Raw genomic sequence first — 21,312 nt, forward strand, 5'->3', positions numbered from 1 at the left:
CAAGCTAGACCGACCTGGGACACAGGTAACAACATAAGTCGGCATTAACTGTGGGCATATAAAAATGGGGTAAACAAACACTGGGTTGCAAATTATAGAGCCCTGCCAGTTGGAATTTGGAAGAGTGGGGAAAAAAATCTCTTTCCTTGCATTTTAAATAGTTAATAACTAATACATGTATATTAAATGACCATGTAATGTGTTTACAAGATATTCAACTCAACTCCAGCCGAAGTCTCATGGTGCATTTGTTATTGTTTGGGAATCGACTTAACATGAATTGAAATCTTGGATGAAATAGACTTTCAGCTCCGAATGAGGGAGGATAGTAATAACACAGCATGTTATTGGTCTGTTCTGTGAATAATCATTACGACTCGTAAACATTAACCTCAGGAGCCTAAAGGGTACATACACAAATAAGACTTATTTAGTCTGCTATCAGCAATCTGGTCAGTTTATGGACCAAGGTCTCTGCTTTGAATATCTTTTTCTTCTACGAATACTCACACATATCCTATCCATACTCTTTATCGCCAGATGTTTTAAAGGTGTTAAATCACTGCAGCTAATGAATGTTGCATCAACAGTGTTAACTAATATTTAGTTTTATAATGGTCCCACACTATAGAGCATATGGTAACTAGACCCAAACATAACATTTATGATAATATAAAACTTGAAAATATAGCTATACTAGAAAGTGATTTGCTTTATTTACAATGAAATGATGATTTATATAATACAAAAATATGGAACACTGTAACATTTATATAATACAATATCGTATACTGTAACATCTAACATCTGAGACTGTGATCAAGATTAGATCTCCGAGATACAGTTGGTGAAAAAGAAAAATATAAATAATCCTTTAAACATAATCCACAGGTAGTAATCTCCAACCAACAAACTTGACAAGGCTATTATAAATGAAATGGGGTTAAAGTCCTAGTGCCAACCAGGCTAATGAAGACAGGAATATGCCATGCAATGTGCTAATAGGGCAATTTTATCCGGACAGTATTGTTCTTGCCTACTGTCAAGGGTTCTTTTACATGCTCGCCAACATGGACACAGGACCTTGGTTTTCGTCCAATCTGAATGGCTAGACAACGATCCTTGCCAGACTCTCTGTCCTGCACCTGTTGACAAGGGGGGTGGGGGGGAACAAAGCTAAAAAAATCCTTAGAAACTTTCTCGGCCAAGACAGGGGTCGAACCCAGGAACTTCTGGTAAGTGAGCCAGCATCTTACTCAGTTAGCCGCCATGGCTCCGTTGGGGATTACTACTTCTGGATGAATACTGCAAAACATGACAATGCTTGAATTTTTTATATTGTTACAAATCATACCTCTTTCGTTACTGATCACCATTTCTTTAAATATATAAAATAGGACCAAGTTTGTTCATTTAGGTTATCAGCTTGCTCATTTCTATTCTAAGCTATTCTAATATCAGAATGGGGCAGGACCACTGTTCTTAATTGGACATTGGTTTAATCTAGCCGATTGGTAAAACAATGAACCGGCCACTATGATATCATAAATCAATCTACTTTCAGGTAAATTACAACGGGTTAATTATAACTTGTTGATTGAAAAGTCAATCAACTTGCTTGTTGGCTACAACAGTCATTCCTTAGTGAGAATCGGCCATGTGGTTCATAATCCGAGCAATTAGCGCATTTAGCACATTTAACTGTAATTTTGATAATCCGGTAAAAAAACAAAACAGGCTTGCTGATTATTCCTAAAAGGTTCAGTAAGCTGCCTTAGTGAAAATAAGTCACATGGCGAAAGGAGATGATCTCGGGATGGTTTGTGAATTGCGCTCTTACTCCGTATAAATTCCAGGTACCATACAAGGTACCGGTAGAAAACCCAGTGATCAGGCCTAATTCTTTTAGATATTAATTAATATGAGTGGAATGATAAGTTATAATTCACAAGACCACACTGAATGTAACAATAAAATCTTGCTTTTACATTCTTCTACTATGGAAAGCATGAACAAAATCGGTCTTCATATAAAACTATTAGTTATTAATCTTCAAATAAAAATTAATTTGCTTTTGTTGAATTACAGGAATCAAGATAGCCATGCAAAGTGAGGTAATATGCCTACACACACAGCAGCAATGTCTCGACAGCAGTTTGTACGAAATGAAAACTTTTTGACAAAATTTGATATTTCGGGAAAGGGTGATAACTCTGGAACCAAAAGTTGCATTTACAAGGTTTTCTTCAAAGCGGGAATATTTCTGGTATGGAAGGTAGAGGAACATTGAATATCGATTGGGTTTGTCCTCCCATGACCCCAATGCTTTCTACCTAATTTGAAAAACATCTGTTAAAAACTACAACCTCTGTTGCATTTAAAAGGTTTTCAGAAAAGGGGGAATGACTCTGGACCAGAAAGACACAGAACGCTGAAAATCACTAGGATTAATTCTCTTATGACCACAATACTTCACGCCAAAGTTGAAAAGAATCTGTTAAAGATAGGTTGCCAGGCAAAGAAACATACACCAACAGCAGCTAAATCGTCCGGGCAGTCAACAAGAGTAGTCGCATGTTTTTACTGTTGTCAGTAATGAAACATTTATAATAAACTAAAGTCTGATTAAGAGTAACAACTTATTAAGTAATTATCAGAAAATCATTTGTTTAGCCAATGCTAATGTTTAGTATATAAAACATTTAATATCAGGGATCTAGCTGTTCAAGTTATCAAAAATCATTGAAAATCAATATTCTTGTTCGTCTCAAGACCTTAAACTCTGTGTATCAATCTAAAGTCAACGGTTAATTATAGGCGTAAACACGGTGTATTAATATGAAATCAATCAGATGATAACTATGGTCTGTAAAGTATCCACAAGATTTTTCAAAGTGATCAAGGGCTTCTTCGTCTGATGACCTTAAATACTGTGTATATAAATTTGAAGTCCATCTGATATTAATTTTAGCCGCTAGAGTAAACACAAGATTTTTCAAAGAGATCAACTGGCAGTAATAATCAGAAATCATTGAAAATCAATAGGCTTCCTTGTCTGATGACCTTAACCAATTTAACCCTGGAGCCAATTAAAAGATTTGCTACCCTACCCCTAAGCTCATTAAATCAGCAGGGTCCATCTCCCTAAGCCAATTAGTGGATTATTGTTAATCCTAATACCCTCTAGAAAATTGCAAATAACTAAAAATACTATGTTACAAAAATGTACAGATTGTGGTGTTCTTTCCAATGATATAGAATTCAATTGTACAAAGTAGAATTTAAATAGAACACAAATATAGTTCCTTCACGTGTTCAAAGTAATTATAAATATAACTTTTAAAATGAAATATCCTCCCAAATGAACATCACTTCATCACTATCGGCATTTGACATTTCTGACTTTCAGATATATGGCGAAATTGTCGTCTTCTTTGCTTCATTGCATCGAAAATAAAAATATATAGTTGAATTCTTCGACAATGTAATATTCCTCTATGAAGCTTGTACTTAATCCTAAAAGATTTGATTCAATTTAGCTTTCCAAAGTCTAGAATTATCATCAATAAGTTTTGTGGTATCGTCTGTCTCGGCTAGAGTATATGTATTCCTCGTATTATAAGTAAAAAAAAAAAAAAAAAAAAATATATAAATAGTTGATTTCTTCCACACATTATCATATTCCACGATATGCCTGGCAGTAAATCATAAAAAATCTGATTCCATTTCACTTTCAATATCATAAAATTATTAGCCCTAGTTGATTTCTTCGACATTATCCTATTCCACGATATGCCTGGCAGTAAATCAAAAAATTTTAATTCCATTTCACTCTCCATATCATAAAATTATTAGTCATAAGTGACAAGTGAAAATATTGGAATAAGGCCAAAGTCATTGACACAGTGTGAATTTTCACCTTTGACCTATTACGTAAATACCGGAAGATCCTTTGTTGAACTGCATGTTTTTTATTCGATAATTAGCGAATATAACATTCCTTTTCATTGGATGTTTTATTTCTTTTACACAATCACCATTAATTTATGAAATAAAAACAATAGAAATCAGTTGATTGATCTGGCGCTTTTGTTCGCTAATGCCGTTGCCAGGTATGATGGGTCCGCGAGTTGATTCACTACCGCCAAATGACAGGTGTGAACTGATTCGCACTCGTCAAAAATGGGTTAAACACTGAGAATAAATTCAAAGTCATCCGGATATTAACATTAGCCTTTAAAGTGTCAACAAGGGCCATAAGTCTGGCAGTAATTATTGGAAATCGGTGAAAATCAATTAGGAATCTTCGTCCGATGACCTTAAAGAGTCAATCGGATAGTAACTTTAGCCTCTAAAGTGTCCACAATATTTTTCAAAGGGGTCAAGGGCCATGACTCTGGCAGTAATTATCGGAAATCGTTGAAAATCAATAGGGTTCTTCAAAGTCTTATGACCTTAATCACTGTGTATAAATTTAAAGTAAATTGGATATTAACTTTAGCCTCTAGAGCGTGCACAAGATTTTTCAAAGTGATCAAGGGCCATAAATCTGGCAGTAATTATCGGAAATTGCTTGTGGACGCCAGGCCTTTGGACGGAGGCAACGACAATATTATACCCCATTTCAATGTGGGCGTATAAAAACTGTATACTCTATTGTGTTCACAAGCCAAATGTTGACAGAAAGAATGACCGACTGACGACATTACACACATTGGTGTATAAACATCACTAAGAAATTTCACACATTTTTTATAGATTTAACTTTCTTGTATCATGAGCACAGACAAAAATTCTCTTGATTCAATATTTTTACGTACAGGCTCTCAAAGTTTCGCATAGAGTGAACATTATCATTATTATCTTCTGGTGATGATGTGCTAGAGAAAATTGTTGTCATTTTTCCATCAAAAATTGACGATAAAGTCTTGCATGATCAGGATTATCAAATCTGGGTACAAAGTTCACACGGAGAATTTCACTGAATCCTTCACTGGCCTCTGGAGGGATTAACTTGGATCTAAAATAAACAACAAATAAAGAAATAACTCAGTGAAACTTATTTTCAATAAATTATACCCATACTTGTATTATGTACTGTTTGTTCATGCAATGTTGAGTAGTTTTCCTCACTCTCTATTTGATATCCATGTTTTATGATCTCAAATTAAAATAATTATGTGCAGCAAAAAGAAGAAAACTTACTTAAATGAGTTCATAATCATGTCATTTATTGCTTTATGTGATTTATCTGTTATTTCTCGGAACTGAAATTAAAAATAACAAATGCAGAAAGAAAGTTATCATGCAATGAATTATGTTGCAACCATGGCTCAGCCATGCACGAACTGGAAATTCTCTAAAAGCAATGAAGAACATATGTAAGTCTTGTTTGAGATTACTTAAATTTGACACACTTCATCATCTAAATTGAGTCAAAGCTGTATGTATTGTGTTCAGATTACTCAAATTTGACAGCACTCCATCGTCTCAAAGGTGTATGTATTGTTTTGAGATAACTCAAATTTGACAGCACTCCTTCGTCTTATTATGAGAAAAGATATCTTACGAAAAGAAATAGTAGAAGGATTGTCAACACAACAAGCCCTTATTCAAACTTGTGCATATCAATATCATTTAGCATTTTTCTTTTGTCTTTCAAGTTAGAATTGGTGATTAAATACAAATATCAATCTTACCCTTTCGTTGTGTTTCGCTTGTTCAATAGATACATTAAATATAAAACATCGTGCTGGTACTCCAGCTTTCTTAGCACAACTTACATACCTACAAATATAACACAAAAGTTCATGATAAAACTCACTGTGGTCTAATTGGATCTGATTGACAGGATGAGGGGTTCAATTGCGATCAAGAAAGGAATATCGGATTAAATGCAAGCCCAGTAAAAGATTTTAGTGAAGATTATATATGGTGCTTACTTGTTTTGACCATATCATATTTTTTTTTAAATGATCAGATCTTTGTAAATACTGAATGTAATGAACCATATTTTGACTGATATTCCTGAGATTCAACTTGTACAATATTGGAGTTTACAAGTGATTCAAAATCCATTAAAAATGATTTCAGTCCAGTTTCACACGTGAAAACAAGTGGTTGCCTTGCAAGACATGCCCAGAGAACAAGCTAAAAAAAAAGAGATTTTTCGTACAATCTGGAGCCATAATCCAGGATGTTATGGTCCGAAATGCATCAATATTGAAAGGAACTGAGATCTTTTGGATATACTCATACATTTTAAGTCTCATAAAAAAAATGGATAAAAATTGTGACAAGAAGCTTCGGACCAATTTTCAGGAAATGAAATTATGGTGTAACGGTGATATACATGAAGGGTTTATAAAATCCAATAAGAATTGTGACCTCTAGGTGGTTCATGAGCTAAAAACGTGAAAATTCATACAATTAGGGTCCATAATCCAGGAATTTATGGTCTGATATGTGATAATATCAAAAGGAACCAAGATCTTTGGGATATAATCATTTCTCACTTAAATAAAAAGTTATCGTGTCTCAAAGCATTAACTAATCAAATTGCTTATTAAATCTCTGCTTAAATTAAACAGAGTATACTCATCTCTGCTTAAACTACCGGGTAAACAGAGTATGCACATCTTCGAACTCCATAAAGCATTCATCCAATAAACACCTACACCAAGTTTAAAGATTCTAGCACATTTAGAAGGAGACAGACCCATTTTAAATGTGACCTGTTTACAAGTTAAAAACATAATTTTTCATATAATCAGGGTCCATAATCCTTGAAGTTAAGGTCCAATACATGCCAATATCGCATGGATCCTAAACCTAAAAACGTGCCAATTTCAATAGGAACCGAGGTCCAGGTGTCTGAACTGACAGGGGCGATGGCATGATGTCTCCACATAAAAATTTGGGCTATAAAGTGACTATGGTTTGCAATGAAACATAAATTACCTTTCTCTTGCAATTTTATCTGGATTTGTATTATCAACAACAACACTTTTACCACTTTCTAAAGACTTAGTACATAAACTCACACATTTCTGCCACGTTCCTAATGTATCCTACAAACACGATAAAGTATAATTATATATTTATAGTTGTATATACGTAAGACACAAATAAATCTCATCATGCACAACAGATTCAAAGAATATATTTCTAACACTGGTTCATATATTCTAATTTAAGCTTGAAAAATGAAATAAAATGAAATGAAATTTGACGTCACCTTTCTGTACGAACCCGACTAATGAAGACGGGCATATGCTATACAGTGTGCTATGAGGAAAATTTTACCTCGACAGTAGCAGTTTCGGCTTACTATTTGTTGAATTCCAATTTTATTGTCACAGGTTCTTTTAAATGCATGTCAATGTCTACACAGGACCTCTGTGTTTCATCCAATCCAAACAATAAGACACGGTTCCTTGCCAGGCAAGCCTGGAAATATCTTTCAAATGTGTGTCTGACACCATGTCAGACTGGATGAACATTCTGCCTGACATTCTAAATTTTCGACCGGACATAATATTCAGACATTTGGGTTGGCACAAAGTCTATCAAGATCTATTCTGTTGACTAATATCTTTTGTGATTCAATATCAACCAGGGCAGTTTTGCTTAGTTTTCGTTTGTTCGACGAAATTGGTTTGGATTTGTCATACATATAAAAATGTTACCCATTAAAATGCCTCAAATGTTGTGATACTTGGGGTAGATACATGTCTTAATATGTCGGTCGGGAAAGGCAGGGTGCTATTTTATCTCAGGAATCAAACACGAACACGATGTTTATGAATGAATAATACACCACCCATTGAGAACTTAACTATTTGTTGTATGATTAAATAAAGTATGATCAAGACTATTGTTTATTAACTGTTCGTTACAATATAAATCCCTAATTTCATTTTCCACTATCATCCGATGATATAGCTTCCCGCCTTGACAATGTTGGGCTAATCACGCGACAATTTCCCGCCTTTTCTATATATAGGGTTGAAAATAAGCTGTATTGTTGTAACATTAATTGATAAAGTATTAATTAGATTATCAGTTAATAAATGTTGAAAACAATACAAATCTTGACCAATCTCCCATTTTTTTAAAATTTTTTTTACCTCGCAAATCTTAAAATATAAATCCTGTTTATAAACTGTAGTGGCTACGCAATCTATGTACATGTTTCCGTGAAAACCTGCAGAGATTACTACGCCTCAAATACTATATACGTCGGAATGATAATATAATATAGATATGGAACGTCTGGGGTATGGATAATTATTTTACAGTAGTTTGTAAATATGCAGGAATAGGTTTCATCAAAATTTGTAATAAAAGGTTCTATGCTGAAATATTAATGTCCAACTATTATATTAAACTTACTCTATTAACATGTACATAACCTTTAGGTATCAAATATGTTTTTGCAAAAAATGACTTCCCGGCTGTAAAAAAAAAAAAAATTATAAGGAAAGTAAACACTAATTTTAAGATTTTTGAAATAACAATATACAAGTCCAAAAGTTTTTTTTGCAAATTGAAAGTTTGTTTTTGTAAAATAGGGAACTAACAAAGAAAAACAAATAAATGACACAAATAGTTTATCCTACACATTGACTATAGACCAGACAAGAGGAACATATTGTTAGTATGACACAATAAATTATTCTAGCAGGTTCTCATTTAAGACGTTCCCACAAGTAGAGAACTCGGGCTTTAAACTTTTAACATTCACTAAACACGCAATAAGGTCATTTTAGGAACAATATATTTTAATAATTTGCATGAACTATGGTCTTTCGCAATGGGAGGAAACCAGAGAACATCATACCCCTACTAGTTAAGTGTGGAATCAAAACCACAATCTTTATGATTTAAAGTGCAGTTGATCACTCAACACCCCACAAAACATAGGGCTTATTGTTTAAAAAAAATTCTAAAGCCCTACTTACATGCAGGATAGCCAGTCAATACAACCACCTGAAATAATCATCATAATGAAATATAACTAGCGTTTGCCAGACAAGATACACCCTCATTTTGCAAGAGCTGGATAGAGAACAAGCTAAGAAAAAAACCCCTGATTTTTCGTACAATCAGCAGCCATAATCCAGGAAGTTATGGTCTGAAATGCACGAATATCTTTGGTCAAGGTAGACTTTTTATTTACTGGATCAGGAAGGGGCACCCCTGCTAAGATGTCCATAACCACGGCCATAAGTGGCCATGGACAAAGTGAAGAGTTTGAGGGCAGGGCGGCCAATTGAAAGGGCACCCCTGGTAATGGCCGCGGTGGCCACCGTTAATTTCGAGGCCTGAGTTTGTGGTTCATGTCACAGACCCATTATTTAAAATAGCATTTCACTGATTTTTAGTTTCCAGCATGCCTGTTTTGAGGGCACGGCGATCAATTAAAGGGCTCCCCTGGCAATGGTCGCTGTTAATTTCGAGGCCTAAGTTTGCGGTTCATGTCACAGACCAATTATTTAAAATAGCATTTCACTAATTTTTAGTTTCCCCGGATCCATTCACTTTTTTTTTAATTGTCTGTCTGTTTGTGTTTTCCAGAGTATGATGTCTTGTCCGTGTATTTGTTATTGTCCCCCTGCACTTACTATTAGTTGATGTGAATTGAATTGAGATATTTGGATAAATCGAATGTAACATTCAGTTTAAATGTAGCATCAATACAAACAATCTTTAATAAGATATAAATTCCTACCTCTTGTTTTTTAGATGTAATTTGTCCGCCAGGTGGAGCTGTTAAGGGATCTTCTTCTGATAAATTTCTCTGAAATGAAAGTGATTTTTCATACAATCAAGAGCCATAATTCAGGAAGTTACGATCCGATGTGCACAAATATCAAAAGGAACCAAGGTCTTTGGGTTATAAAGACATATTTCTAGTTTCATCAAAATCGGATCAAGATTGTGACTTCTAGAGGGTCTACAACCTTGTTATACCATATATTTACACTATTTGCAAACGAGGGGCGGCCATTCTGTCTGGCAGTTTTGGTCCAGTTTTCACGAAATTCAAACTCAGCCATTATTAGGTGTAACGGTGATATATTTAAATGTTTTTTTGGTTTTTTTCAATCAGATAAAAATTGTGACCTCTAAAGGGACCACAAGCTAAAAATGTGACTTTTCATACAATCAGGGGCCATAATTCAGAAAGTTACGATCCGATATGCGCAAATATCGAATGGAACCAAGATCTTTGGGTTATAAACATGCATTTTAAGTTTCATCAAAATCAGATTAAAATTGTGACCTCCAGAGTGTCCACCCACAGGCTAAAAACATGATTTTTCGTACAACCAGGGGCCATTATCCATGAAGTTTTGAACTGATAAATACCAATATCGAAAGGAACCGAGATCTTTTGGAGATAAACCTATATTTGAAGTTTCGTCAAAATCGGATAAGAATTGTGACCTGTAGAGTGTCCACAAATTGTGGAGAAACGTCCAGACGTCCATGTGGAAGTACAAAAACACAAATTAGAATTCAATAGTGGTCCATTTCAATCAATATTGATGTATTTGTTAACTTTTCGTAAAAATATCCCAATATCCAATATTTAAGACACAATGAACATTTTCAAACCAGTACACAAAGTCATGTAATCTATGTACATAATGGTTTAGGAGCAAAGAAAAACATATCCCAGTAAACAATGTGGAAGTAATTAAAAATGGTTGATTCACAAACGACAAAATAATATTTAATGGACTAAGCCGCTGAAAATGACTGTCGTTCGCATATTTCACTAAATATAACAGATTAAAAATTACAACATACACTGATGTTACATTAAAATGTGCTTTTAGACCCATATTCGTTTATTTTAAGGTTCCCAAGAATAGAGCTATGCACCGTTTAATTTACTATTAATGGGCCTGAAGATAAAAATTACATGAAGGTAGCAATGTTTAAAAGACACATGTTAAATCAACTTTTAAATTTTACTCAAAAAGCATACTGCTATCATCAGTATGTAAGATGCCACTGGTATAAGCAACCCCCCCCCCCCCCCCTGACTATTATCAAAAAGCTAATAATAAAGAAATAAATTAACTCTAAAAGAAATGTAAAATTTAAATCTAAAATTTAACTTACTGGATCAAAATCTGGAAGAGAAAATCTTGCTACATGCTTTTTCAAAAAAAATTCTTCTGGAGTATGGAACACAACACCAATATTTATAGCAAACTGAAATACATTTATTTAGTAAGTAAATTTTACTGATTAATAGGAAACTTTGGCTGATCTTATTTGAAGATATATCAGCCAAAATATGTTTTAAAAAAAATACCCACATAATAAGAAATAGTGCTAAAATAATTATATTTGAAAGGCAATAACTAGAAATTTTGCTGATCCTATTGAACAAAAATAAATTCACAGCAATTACACAATGGATATACAATTCAGCGTAAACAAAGTTTTGATTGTGTATAGACAAAAGATTTGGGAGAATTTTACATATCTTACCAAACGATCACTACAAGAAAAGTCTTTTCTTTTACCAGGATTCCATTTATCAGGTCTACCCGCTGCATCTAAATATCAATATTTATTATTACAGTCATGCTGAAGAAATTATATTTAACACTTATATAAAATATTATAAATCATTGCCTAAACAGAGTATTTTGTTTTAAAAATTAGAATAATTTATATAAAAAATACCTACCACCAACATAAAAACTGTCTCTACTTTCAATCTTCACACCATCATTACCCTAAAACATAAATAATTAATCACAAGAGCATCACTACTGCTGCATTATACGTCCACATTCCTGCCTTGATTGATATGGTACATTTTAAAATGAAAAGAATAAAATATGAAATTGCTGCACTGACTGCAAGAAGATAAGGGTCAAAAAAGGCTAGGTGTTGGGTTTGTTTTGCCAAATTTACAGACTAAATATTAACAAAAAAATGGTGGTGGCTCTGCCCCTGGGGGTTGGACATGGACCAATATAAATAGGTGTACAACCCTATGATGGCATAAATTGAACAATTAATCTGTTAATAATTGCAACCTGTAGGGTATGTACAGACAAAATATTAACAAAAAAGTGGGTGTGGTACTGCCCAAGGGGGTCAGATCATGCACATTATGAATGTGGATGCATAAAAAATTACAGTTTGGCCCTTGTTTCTACTTAATACATCAAACAGTTACATTGTAAATGTATGCTGTGTTTGTTCAGTCTTTTACCTGCAAATGACTGATTCATTTTATGCCACATTTTGTTATTTCATAGGAAATGAAATGAAATGAAAAAGGGTTTTAGACCCTACTCTTCTGCTCCGAACTGGGCTAATGAAGACGGGCATACGCCATACAGTGTGCTATGGGGGAAATTTTGCCCAGACAGCAGCACTACGGCCTACTCTTATATCGAATTCCAACTGTCAAGGGATCTTTTACGTGCACGCCAATGTGTACACGGGACCTCGGTTTTTCGTCCCATAGACAGCTGTCCTTGTCAGCCCCCACCCCACCATCCTGCATCACTGTTATTTCATAGGACTTTTATCTATTGATGCTCATAAATTACATTGATGTATTTTATTCCCCCACTGACCACTGTAACATTAAATAAGTACAGGCTTTTGTAAGAAGCATTATCAAAAGTTATTGAGTTTCAGTGACTATATGTGTATCTCTATATATAAAGTTATTTACGAGAGTTTCAGAGGTTGTATATAACATTATTTACCTGAGTTTTTAAATAATCCCACATTCCAGTACAAGGTTTTCTATACATACCAGTACCAGTTGCTACCAAAACCTGGAAGAAAATCAATATAGTTAAAGTAAAATGGTAATCTCATTATTAGCCATCCATACATGCACATTGACTCCAACTCTATTACCGGTTCAACATGTGGATTTCTTAAATACTGTTGTCTTTACCAAGAATAAAAGTTGAAATAAAGAAAAACAGTGTTGTCAGGAACGAATATAAACCCTCCAGCAACTTTTTAAACAGTGGCTTTCGATGTATACGGGGCAAAAACCATGCATAAAATTTGATGGGCAAGTCTGAATTTTCCATAGGACTCCTCCTCATGACTAGCCAAAGAATCCCACAAAATCTAATAAAAATTGTTTTATAACTGTGAATTCAATGGGGTAACACCTTTAGGCTATCTAAACAATCCCACCAAGTTTGAAAAAGATCTCCCATAAACTTGAACTGTTGCATACCTCTCAATTTTAATCTGATTCTTCTTACAAATTTATGTGATTAATTCCATTAATTTTGAAATAAAAACCTCAGAAACTTTATCTGTACAGTGTTTAGAAGATTTCGGTGAACAATCAATAAAAATCATCCTTATGACTAACTAAACAATTCCAGAAAATAAACAGAGTCTCGTAAAATCTGATCTACAGGAACGTTTACAAGCTTTCATTTACATGGGTTGTACCTTTGTAAAATATTATTGCCCGGTAAGGTTCCTCTCTTTAAGACTAGCCCAACAACACAAGAAATTCTTGAAGAATTATGTTTTTTATAAATCTCTGAAATACTGACCTGTAGAGAGTTTACCAGAATTACCAACAGATCAACGGACATCGGTGACAAAATATACTACCCTATGAAAATAACCTACCTGAATTGGAACGTTAAGTCTGGTTACTATACTAGAAAATTTTTCTTTGAGATCATCCATCTTAACTTTACCTCTAGCTACACCCATCTAATTTAGAAGAAAAATATAAAATGTATTTTTTACTTTCAAATAAAATGTATTACTACTTTCAATTAATGTAAATTTTACTTTCAATTTTTTATGTATACAAACTTGCACTAAATTTTGTAAAAGGCTTCATTCCTCAACAGGCAATTTGGAATGAGTTCAATTCTATATTCTATAGTTAAAGTTCTGACCATATAATATTTGTTTCCTCCCAAGAAAAAATGTACTTTAAGATGTTCTCTCTAAATTAAAAAATAAAACAATTCAAATCTAACCTGATTTGTAAATAAAACAATTTTGTACCCATCTTGATAAAGTTCTTTTATCTTCTTAGGTATTTCTACATAATGTAACCTTTGAAATAAATACCATACATTAAAAACATGAAAAAAAAAAGTAATTATTGCAGTAATGACTTCATTGTTCTATTCTATACCCATTTTACTTATTTTTTTATAGAGGTTTATGAATTTTGGTTAAACCAAGAGAGCAACAAATTGTATTTAATATGTAAGGGCTGGGGCTGAGTAAAGTTTCTGTTGTCAAGATGATATGTCATTTTGATTACCATTAGTCTAAACCAAATTTTCCATTCTGTTGTGATATTATACGCTGGCAGCAGATATTTAACCCCTTAACTGTGTAATTAATTTGACGTTAACTACCCCCTATTGCGTAATTAATTTGACGAAAAACGTCATTTTTGGGCCTATTTTTTCCTGGGGGGCGGGCATTCACCAAAAAGGATGACCTCTATTTATTCTGGTGCATCCCTGACCCCCTGGCACAGCTCCATGCCCAATTTTTGTGTGAGTCGCCTACAGGCTGTAATTCTTAACAGATCCTTTTGAAACTTTGCATAACTATTCCTTATACCCTAAGGATGTTTCTATTGTTTTTGGTGCATGCCCAATCCTCAGGGTCAGACCACTTCCATTTTTTCTTTTGGTGCATGCCCGACCCCCAGGGGCACAACAATGCTCATTTCTTTTAAGTTTATCGCCTAGGGGCCGCAATTCTGAATGGATCATCCTGGAGGGGGTCATGTTCCCACCATTGGTCCGGTTGATATGGAATGACCCTCAAGGCATTGACCTAATGAACGCCTATATGGCCTTTAACAAATCCAAAATTATACTGCTCTAGGTCAAAAACTCGCTGAGATACATGTATGGCCATTTGAAATTTTTTGGGAGGGGGGCATGTTCCCATTATTGGTCCAGTTGATATGGAATGACCCTTATTAAACAGTTATGGGACGATTGCAGAACAAAGTCCATCATTTCTAGTTTTAATTAACTGAAAACTGATTTATGTGAAAGAAGATAACACTTAGATAATTTGCCGTCCCCTGTGCGAGTTTAAAGTGCCTGAAAATCTGAAAAAGATTACTGGATGTATTATCCATTTCAGCACCCAAATGGCCATATGTCAGAGAGTTTTTGACCTAGAGAGGTAAAATTTTGGATTTGTTAGCTTAAGGCAGTGATTCTCAACCAGTGTGCCGCAAGATCTTCCTAAGTGTGCTGCGAAATTTGAAATGCGAAAAACCATGTGATCCTAATTGAGAATTTACTGGTGTCTATTAGTAAGCTTATAGCTGTGTTTTTTTTTCTTTATTTGAGTCATTCTATGTGTCTGACTAGTCTGTGTCTACTGTTGTATGCCCTCTATGACTTGCCATCTTTTTATTTTGCAAAATTCAAATATTTTTCATATATATTTAGCCGGGTGTTCCGCTATTTTTTCATGTGTTCCAAGGTGTGCCGGTGACACAAAAAGGTTGAGAACCACTGGCTTAAGGCCATATACTATAACATTTTTTGGGAGGGGGTCATGTTCCCACCATTGGTGCAGAAAAAAAGTCCATCTTTCCTAGTTTTAATAAACTCAAAACTGATTTATGTGAAAGAAGATAACATTTGCTAACAAGGAAGTGCTTGAAATTAGAAAACAGCTAAAAATAATGAGGGATGCAATACACCACGTTTGGCACATGCGCCCAAGGTTGGCCATCCATGCTCTAGGTTCCAGTCTAAAGATAAGGAATATTGCTTTTTGTACTTACTTCCAGTCACCTGGATGAGTAGGAAAAACTTTGCCTGACTGTGTTGTAATGATTGTTCCATCTATATCAAACCCAGCAATCTGTTAGAAAGTAAAGCGAAGATGAAAAATAAATGTTAAGAATACAATATTATATATGCACTGTTAAGGTTGGGAAATGGTACAGTGTGCATGTTCTGTCCTTTCTCTGGATATATATTGAAACCTGATGTCCTTGAATTAGACATTTCATCAATGTATTTGGGTGAAGGGGGAGGGGGGAGTTATAGTCCAAGATAAACTTAATGTTATATTAAAATTTTGTAGCCAAAATATGACTGCTACAGAAAAATAACCTCTAAATTGTAATTACAAGAGTATAATATGTTTTATGTCCAATGACCGAGATAATGAAATATGAATGTCACATAGCTGGGCAAAAGACATTAAATCCACATTACAAATACAAATATTAGTTTTGACTGAATGATCTCATGTATATAAGAATTGAAGAATGCTAGCTAAGACTTTCTGGACAATTTTAAGAACCAACACCTGCTTTATTTTTTAAAATTCTAATGTTAATTATAATGCAAGTAGCAGCTTACAAAACCCCCCTCTATAACTATTATTTAAATCAGAGGAGTCAGTTCACCTTTTCTCTTCCCTCAACACCATCTGGTGTATAGATATATAGCTTGTCATGTTGTTTCCATAATAAATGACTTGATATAGAATGTGATGATTTTTTGGTAAAAAATTTAAATTCAATTTTTGGTTTGTTAGGCACGGGTGGTGAATCACTTGCTGCATCTGTGGAAGTTGGTACTGTATTACTTTTGTTTTCTTTCATTTTTTGTAATTTGTCTGCAACACTTTTCAGATGAGATTCTTCACTTTCTTGGTCAGTTGATAAATTGTTATTTTTTTCTTTATTGTTTTTCTCATCTTCTTTAGCGCCATTACTGGACTCTACCTCTGATATATTTTCTATATTCTTGATTTCAGCATCTTTCTTTTTGTTTTTCTCATCAGATTTGAATTCTTGAATAGATTTGTCATCTTTGTTTGAATGTTTCAAGTTTTTATCGTTTGGTTTAGATTGTTTTGAATCTTTTAAACCTATTCCATCGTTTTTGGAATGCTTTGTAATTTTCTCATTTAATTTCGGTGTCATAGTTTTGCCTTCAGCTTTGGCATTTTTCAATTCATCTATTTTTGTCTGTAGTAAATTAGAAACCTTTGTTGATATTTTAGTTTTCGATAAATATATATCTGTTCCATTATTTTCATCGGTTTTCAGCCTTTTAGTATTTTCTGTTCCTATTGATTCTAAACTTTCAGAGCTCGGTCTCTTATGAGAGTTGTTGTGACAAGATCCTTCAGTTTTATCAACATCTTTCTTTTTAATGTCATGAAAATTAAATTTAATTGTATGCGGATATTCTTCATTTAGAATAAACAAGGTTGACCCAGCTTTTAATTTGGCACTTTCACCTTTAGCCAGTTTAGTTTGATCAATGGTACAGGAATTACTTCCTAACTGTTTAACATCAACTTCTTGTTTCTTCAAATTAGCTGTCAACTGAACTAAAAAAAAAAGGAAGAAATACACAAATACAGTAAGCTTTGTACTAATAATAGTATAAATTTCTTATGCAAGTCTATCACAAGGCAGGTATATATAGACTCGATAGAGTGCCAGTTAATTCATCCACCAGCAAACTCGTCCACAGTCAACTCATCCACTACAATTGGTTAAGTCATCCACAAGGTATTAGTTATGTCGTCCACAACTAATAGTTGACTAGTACACACAGTAATTGTATGGAATAATTAAGTTTTACTTATCAGTTGTTTTAAAATTGTTTTATTAATTTTTTACCTGATGATGGCCAATTGATTGGCAAATTTTACAATTTTCCACAAGCAAACTCAATCCCAGTTTACTCATCCACAACCATTGTTTAAGTCGTCAAATACATTTTACTCATCGGTTGTTTATTTACCCAATGATGGCCGAGATTAGTTCAACTATCTTTTGTAATAAAGCAGCCCTGTAGTCTGTAGTGTTTGTTGATTGGCAAATTTTACAATCACATTGACAGAATCACTCACCTTAAGGCATCACATAATTTTGTTATCCATGTCCATGAAGCCCCTGCATTTTCGCGCTAAATTTAACCTTAGTTAGTTACTATGTCTGTAGTATGCAATGCCTTATATGGCATTGAACCGTATGGTAATCGAATTCACAAGCATTGATTAGCAGAGAAATGATAGCGATCTATTACTATGCAGTCATCGGAAAATTCCATATTCGCCATGAATTTCAAATGGAGTCGCTACAAAAGTTGTTCTTTGTGTATATAAATGGTAATTATTATATACATGTATAGCTAGTAATAATGAATATATTGACAAGTGAATGGCACCGTTTGTATTTCTGTGCTTTTAGCGAATAATTTGGGATATCAGTCAGTTAGACATATGCAAGAGCTAGATCTGCCTATTGCAGTCTTTCCTTAGGCCTGAAATATTATCTAAATTATTAATTAATTAACTTATCGAGACCATAATCAACTCTCCATGCCATCGCTAGCCTGCGATATTTAGCGGATTGGAATACATTTTGTGAAGGATGATTAAACGTAAAAATTGATATTCGAGACTTTAATAATGATGATCGAGGCTAGCCTAAAATTCAAAGCGTGGAGCAATTTGACTGGAATTTTGAACATATTCTATTTACGTTATCTATTTTTTTAACTATTATAGCAAGAACTGTCAACTTTTTATCTAATATCCCATAATGCCCCTTTAAGTATTGGCCATTTTATGAAATACCAGCAAGTTCATGGGGGTTATCAAAATTACCAGTAAATGCGCTAATTGCTTGGATTATCCTCATTTGTCACATGGCCTATTTTCACATAGGCAACTTACTGGATCTAGTCCCTATGAATATTCAGCTTGTATATTTACGGGATAATCAAATTTACCATTAACTGTGACAGGATACATTGTATTTCTAATGCATTTTTTTTTATTCATTTGCCACCCAGGCTACCGTGCAGGGAATTTTGGGGGTCCAGTAACAAACATAAGTCGCCATGGATTGGGTATGTAGACCAGTCAACTGATGCCATGTGGACGATTCAACCAATGCTGTGTGGACGACTCAACCAATGTATTTTGATATTTATGGACGACTTAACTAGACTTTTCATGTGGACAGGTTAACTGGCATTCTACTAATAATATTATACACGAAACTTATAGGTCCATCTATAATCATTCCATTCATACATAGGTTAGTTACAGTATTGATGTTTCACCATAACTCATATTATTTTGGTTTTAGAAAGGGTTACAGTTGTCAGGATATTCTAATAAAAATCATTTAGGATTTGCGGAAAGCTTTGGATGACAATCTCTGTAGCTGCTATTCTCATGGATCTACCCAAGACTTTTGACTGCATGTTGCTCATGTCCTTTTGTTATTACTTAAATTAAAGAGCTACGGTTTATCGAGCAATGCACTAGATTTTTTAAGAAGTTATTTGAGTACCGGTAATAGAAAACAGTATGTAAGAATTGGAACAGTTTGTAGTTCTTTCTTAGAAATTTTAAAATGATATTTTTACTTTTATTGAAAAAAGCGAACTTTACAATTATGCAGATGATAATACCCTTTCATTTTCTCATAGGCTTCTTCATCTCATGACCTTAAATGCTGTGTATAAATTTAAAGTCAATCGGATATTAACTTTAGCCTCTAGAGCGTCCACAAGATTTTTCAAAGTGATCAAGGGCCATAACTCTGGCAGTAATTATCGGAAATTGCTGAAAATCAATAGGCTTCTTCGTCTCATGACCTTAAACACTGTGTATAAATTTAAAGTCAATCGGATATTAACTTTAGCCTCTGAAATGAAATTGGGTTTAACGTCTTACTGTTCTGTTCCGAACGGAGCTAATGAAGACGGGCATACGCCATACAGTGTGCTATGAGGGGAAATTTTGCCCGGACAGTGGCACTACGGCATACTCTTATATCAAATTCCAACTGTCAAGGGATCTTTTAAGCGCACGCCAATGTGTACACAGGACCTGAGACCTCATTTTTTTGTCCCATCCGAACGACTAGACAGCTGTCCTTGCCAGGCCCTCCGTCCTGCATCACTGACAAGGGGGAACCATGCTGGAAAATCTGGATGAACTTTCTCGGCCAATGCAGGGATCGAACACCCGACCTCCAGGCTAGCGAGCCAGCGTCTACCCACTTAGCCACCGTGACCCCCAATTTCAGCCTTGTGGACGCTGGAAGGACAGGGGCTACGACAATATACGACCACATTTCAATGTGGGTGTATAAAAATCCTAATTTATCCATAGATAAACGAAGACAGTAATTTATTCGTGAATTTTACTGATGTGACATTCAAACTGGTACGGGAATAAAAATGGAAAATTTCCGGAAAGGTGTACAATGTATCTAAAACTTTCAGAAGGATGTACAGTGTAGGCCTACCTATTTGTCGTTATTTTTTGTGGTAATCACACATATTAGCCTATCCAGAATATGACATTCTCCATAACAAATTACCAAGTAACCAAGAATTATTTTTGTTGAAGTCTGGAATGGGAGCTCATAAATTATAATTACCCTATTTTCTACCTGGATGTCATTTTGGCCCAATTCTGGCAGGTTAATTTCAAAATGGATTAAAAACCTTGGTTCTTCACTCATTCATTTTATTACTGATTATTTTGGTATGCGGCCTATTGTTCATGTGAAGTGAATTTGCGTGAATAAATTTAACCACGCGCCGTACTCGCACTCAGAAGTTTAATTTTGCATGAGTGCTTCATTACTCACCATCGGCATCATTTTCTTCCTGGCAAGCCCTGATATTACAACGAATTGCAACCAAAAGCATACATTATTGGGTGTTATTTTGGAGTTACTGGGTGTTATTTGGGAGTTATTGGGTAATTCGATAGCCTACTACTAGTACTTGACTAGTCCAGTTCAGGTCAAGGAATGTAGCCACAGAGAAGCTCTGGTGTTCATTCTGTAAATACACCCTACTGCAAAAATATATGTCGTTCTGAAATTCATCATTCATTATATAGGAGGGTCTATTTCATCGACGAAATAAACCTAATATAGACCTGAACCTATATAAATTAATACCTTGATGTCTCGAGCATCTTGCATCTTTTATTTTTGTGGCAGGACTTCTGCCAATCATAACAGCTTCGCCATCCGGTAGTTCAATAGGATCGTGAGAATTTTTCAAACAGATAAGTTCACAACTTTTCATATCTGTTAACCAAATCAACCAACAAACAATATAAATGACCCTTAAAAATAAAAGATTTTCACCAATTTTCGTTACTTTAGCTTTAGTTTAGCGCCTTGAAGAACACACAAGAATTCAGATAGGGAAGATAACTATAAATTTCAAGTATGGAGTCGAGATTAGCCAGACCTTACACATGCACGCTTTTCATTAAGTC

The 21,312-nt window shown here is 34.4% G+C and overlaps 1 protein-coding gene across 2 annotated transcripts; it reads right to left on the bottom strand.

Annotated features, from left to right (window-relative positions):
- Window positions 1-692: 692 nt before the first annotated feature.
- Window positions 693-21,216, bottom strand: LOC126815418 (bifunctional polynucleotide phosphatase/kinase). Of its 2 annotated transcripts, XM_050541047.2 has the most exons (16): window positions 20,987-21,216; window positions 16,442-17,376; window positions 15,809-15,888; window positions 14,016-14,094; window positions 13,654-13,740; window positions 12,753-12,824; window positions 11,714-11,762; window positions 11,512-11,579; window positions 11,137-11,229; window positions 9,734-9,802; window positions 8,964-8,991; window positions 8,395-8,456; window positions 6,961-7,070; window positions 5,700-5,787; window positions 5,206-5,267; window positions 693-5,020 (listed from the first exon to the last, which is right to left on the bottom strand). In XM_050541047.2, exons 1-16 carry the CDS (start codon window positions 21,114-21,116, stop codon window positions 4,897-4,899), a joined length of 2,136 nt encoding a protein of 711 aa, XP_050397004.1. In that variant the 5' UTR covers window positions 21,117-21,216; the 3' UTR covers window positions 693-4,896. The 2 variants fall into 2 exon arrangements, with proteins under 2 accessions (XP_050397004.1, XP_050397005.1); XM_050541048.1 differs by lacking the exon at window positions 16,442-17,376 and having other exon boundaries at window positions 20,987-21,147.
- Window positions 21,217-21,312: the final 96 nt, after the last annotated feature.

The sequence above is a fragment of the Patella vulgata genome, chromosome 3 (assembly GCF_932274485.2).
Source record: "Patella vulgata chromosome 3, xgPatVulg1.2, whole genome shotgun sequence".
NCBI classification, from domain to species: domain Eukaryota; kingdom Metazoa; phylum Mollusca; class Gastropoda; family Patellidae; genus Patella; species Patella vulgata.

Excerpts from the sequence above, each read along its gene's own strand:
- LOC126815418 (XM_050541047.2), bottom strand. The coding sequence starts at position 21,116 with ATGAAAAGTTGTGAACTTATCTGTTTGAAAAATTCTCACGATCCTATT. Across the intron at positions 15,889-16,441 it reads GTGTTGAGGGAAGAGAAAAG|ATTGCTGGGTTTGATATAGA; the intron begins GTGAACTGACTC and ends ACTTTCTAACAG. Across the intron at positions 7,071-8,394 it reads GTTATGTACATGTTAATAGA|GATACATTAGGAACGTGGCA; the intron begins GTAAGTTTAATA and ends TCGTGTTTGTAG.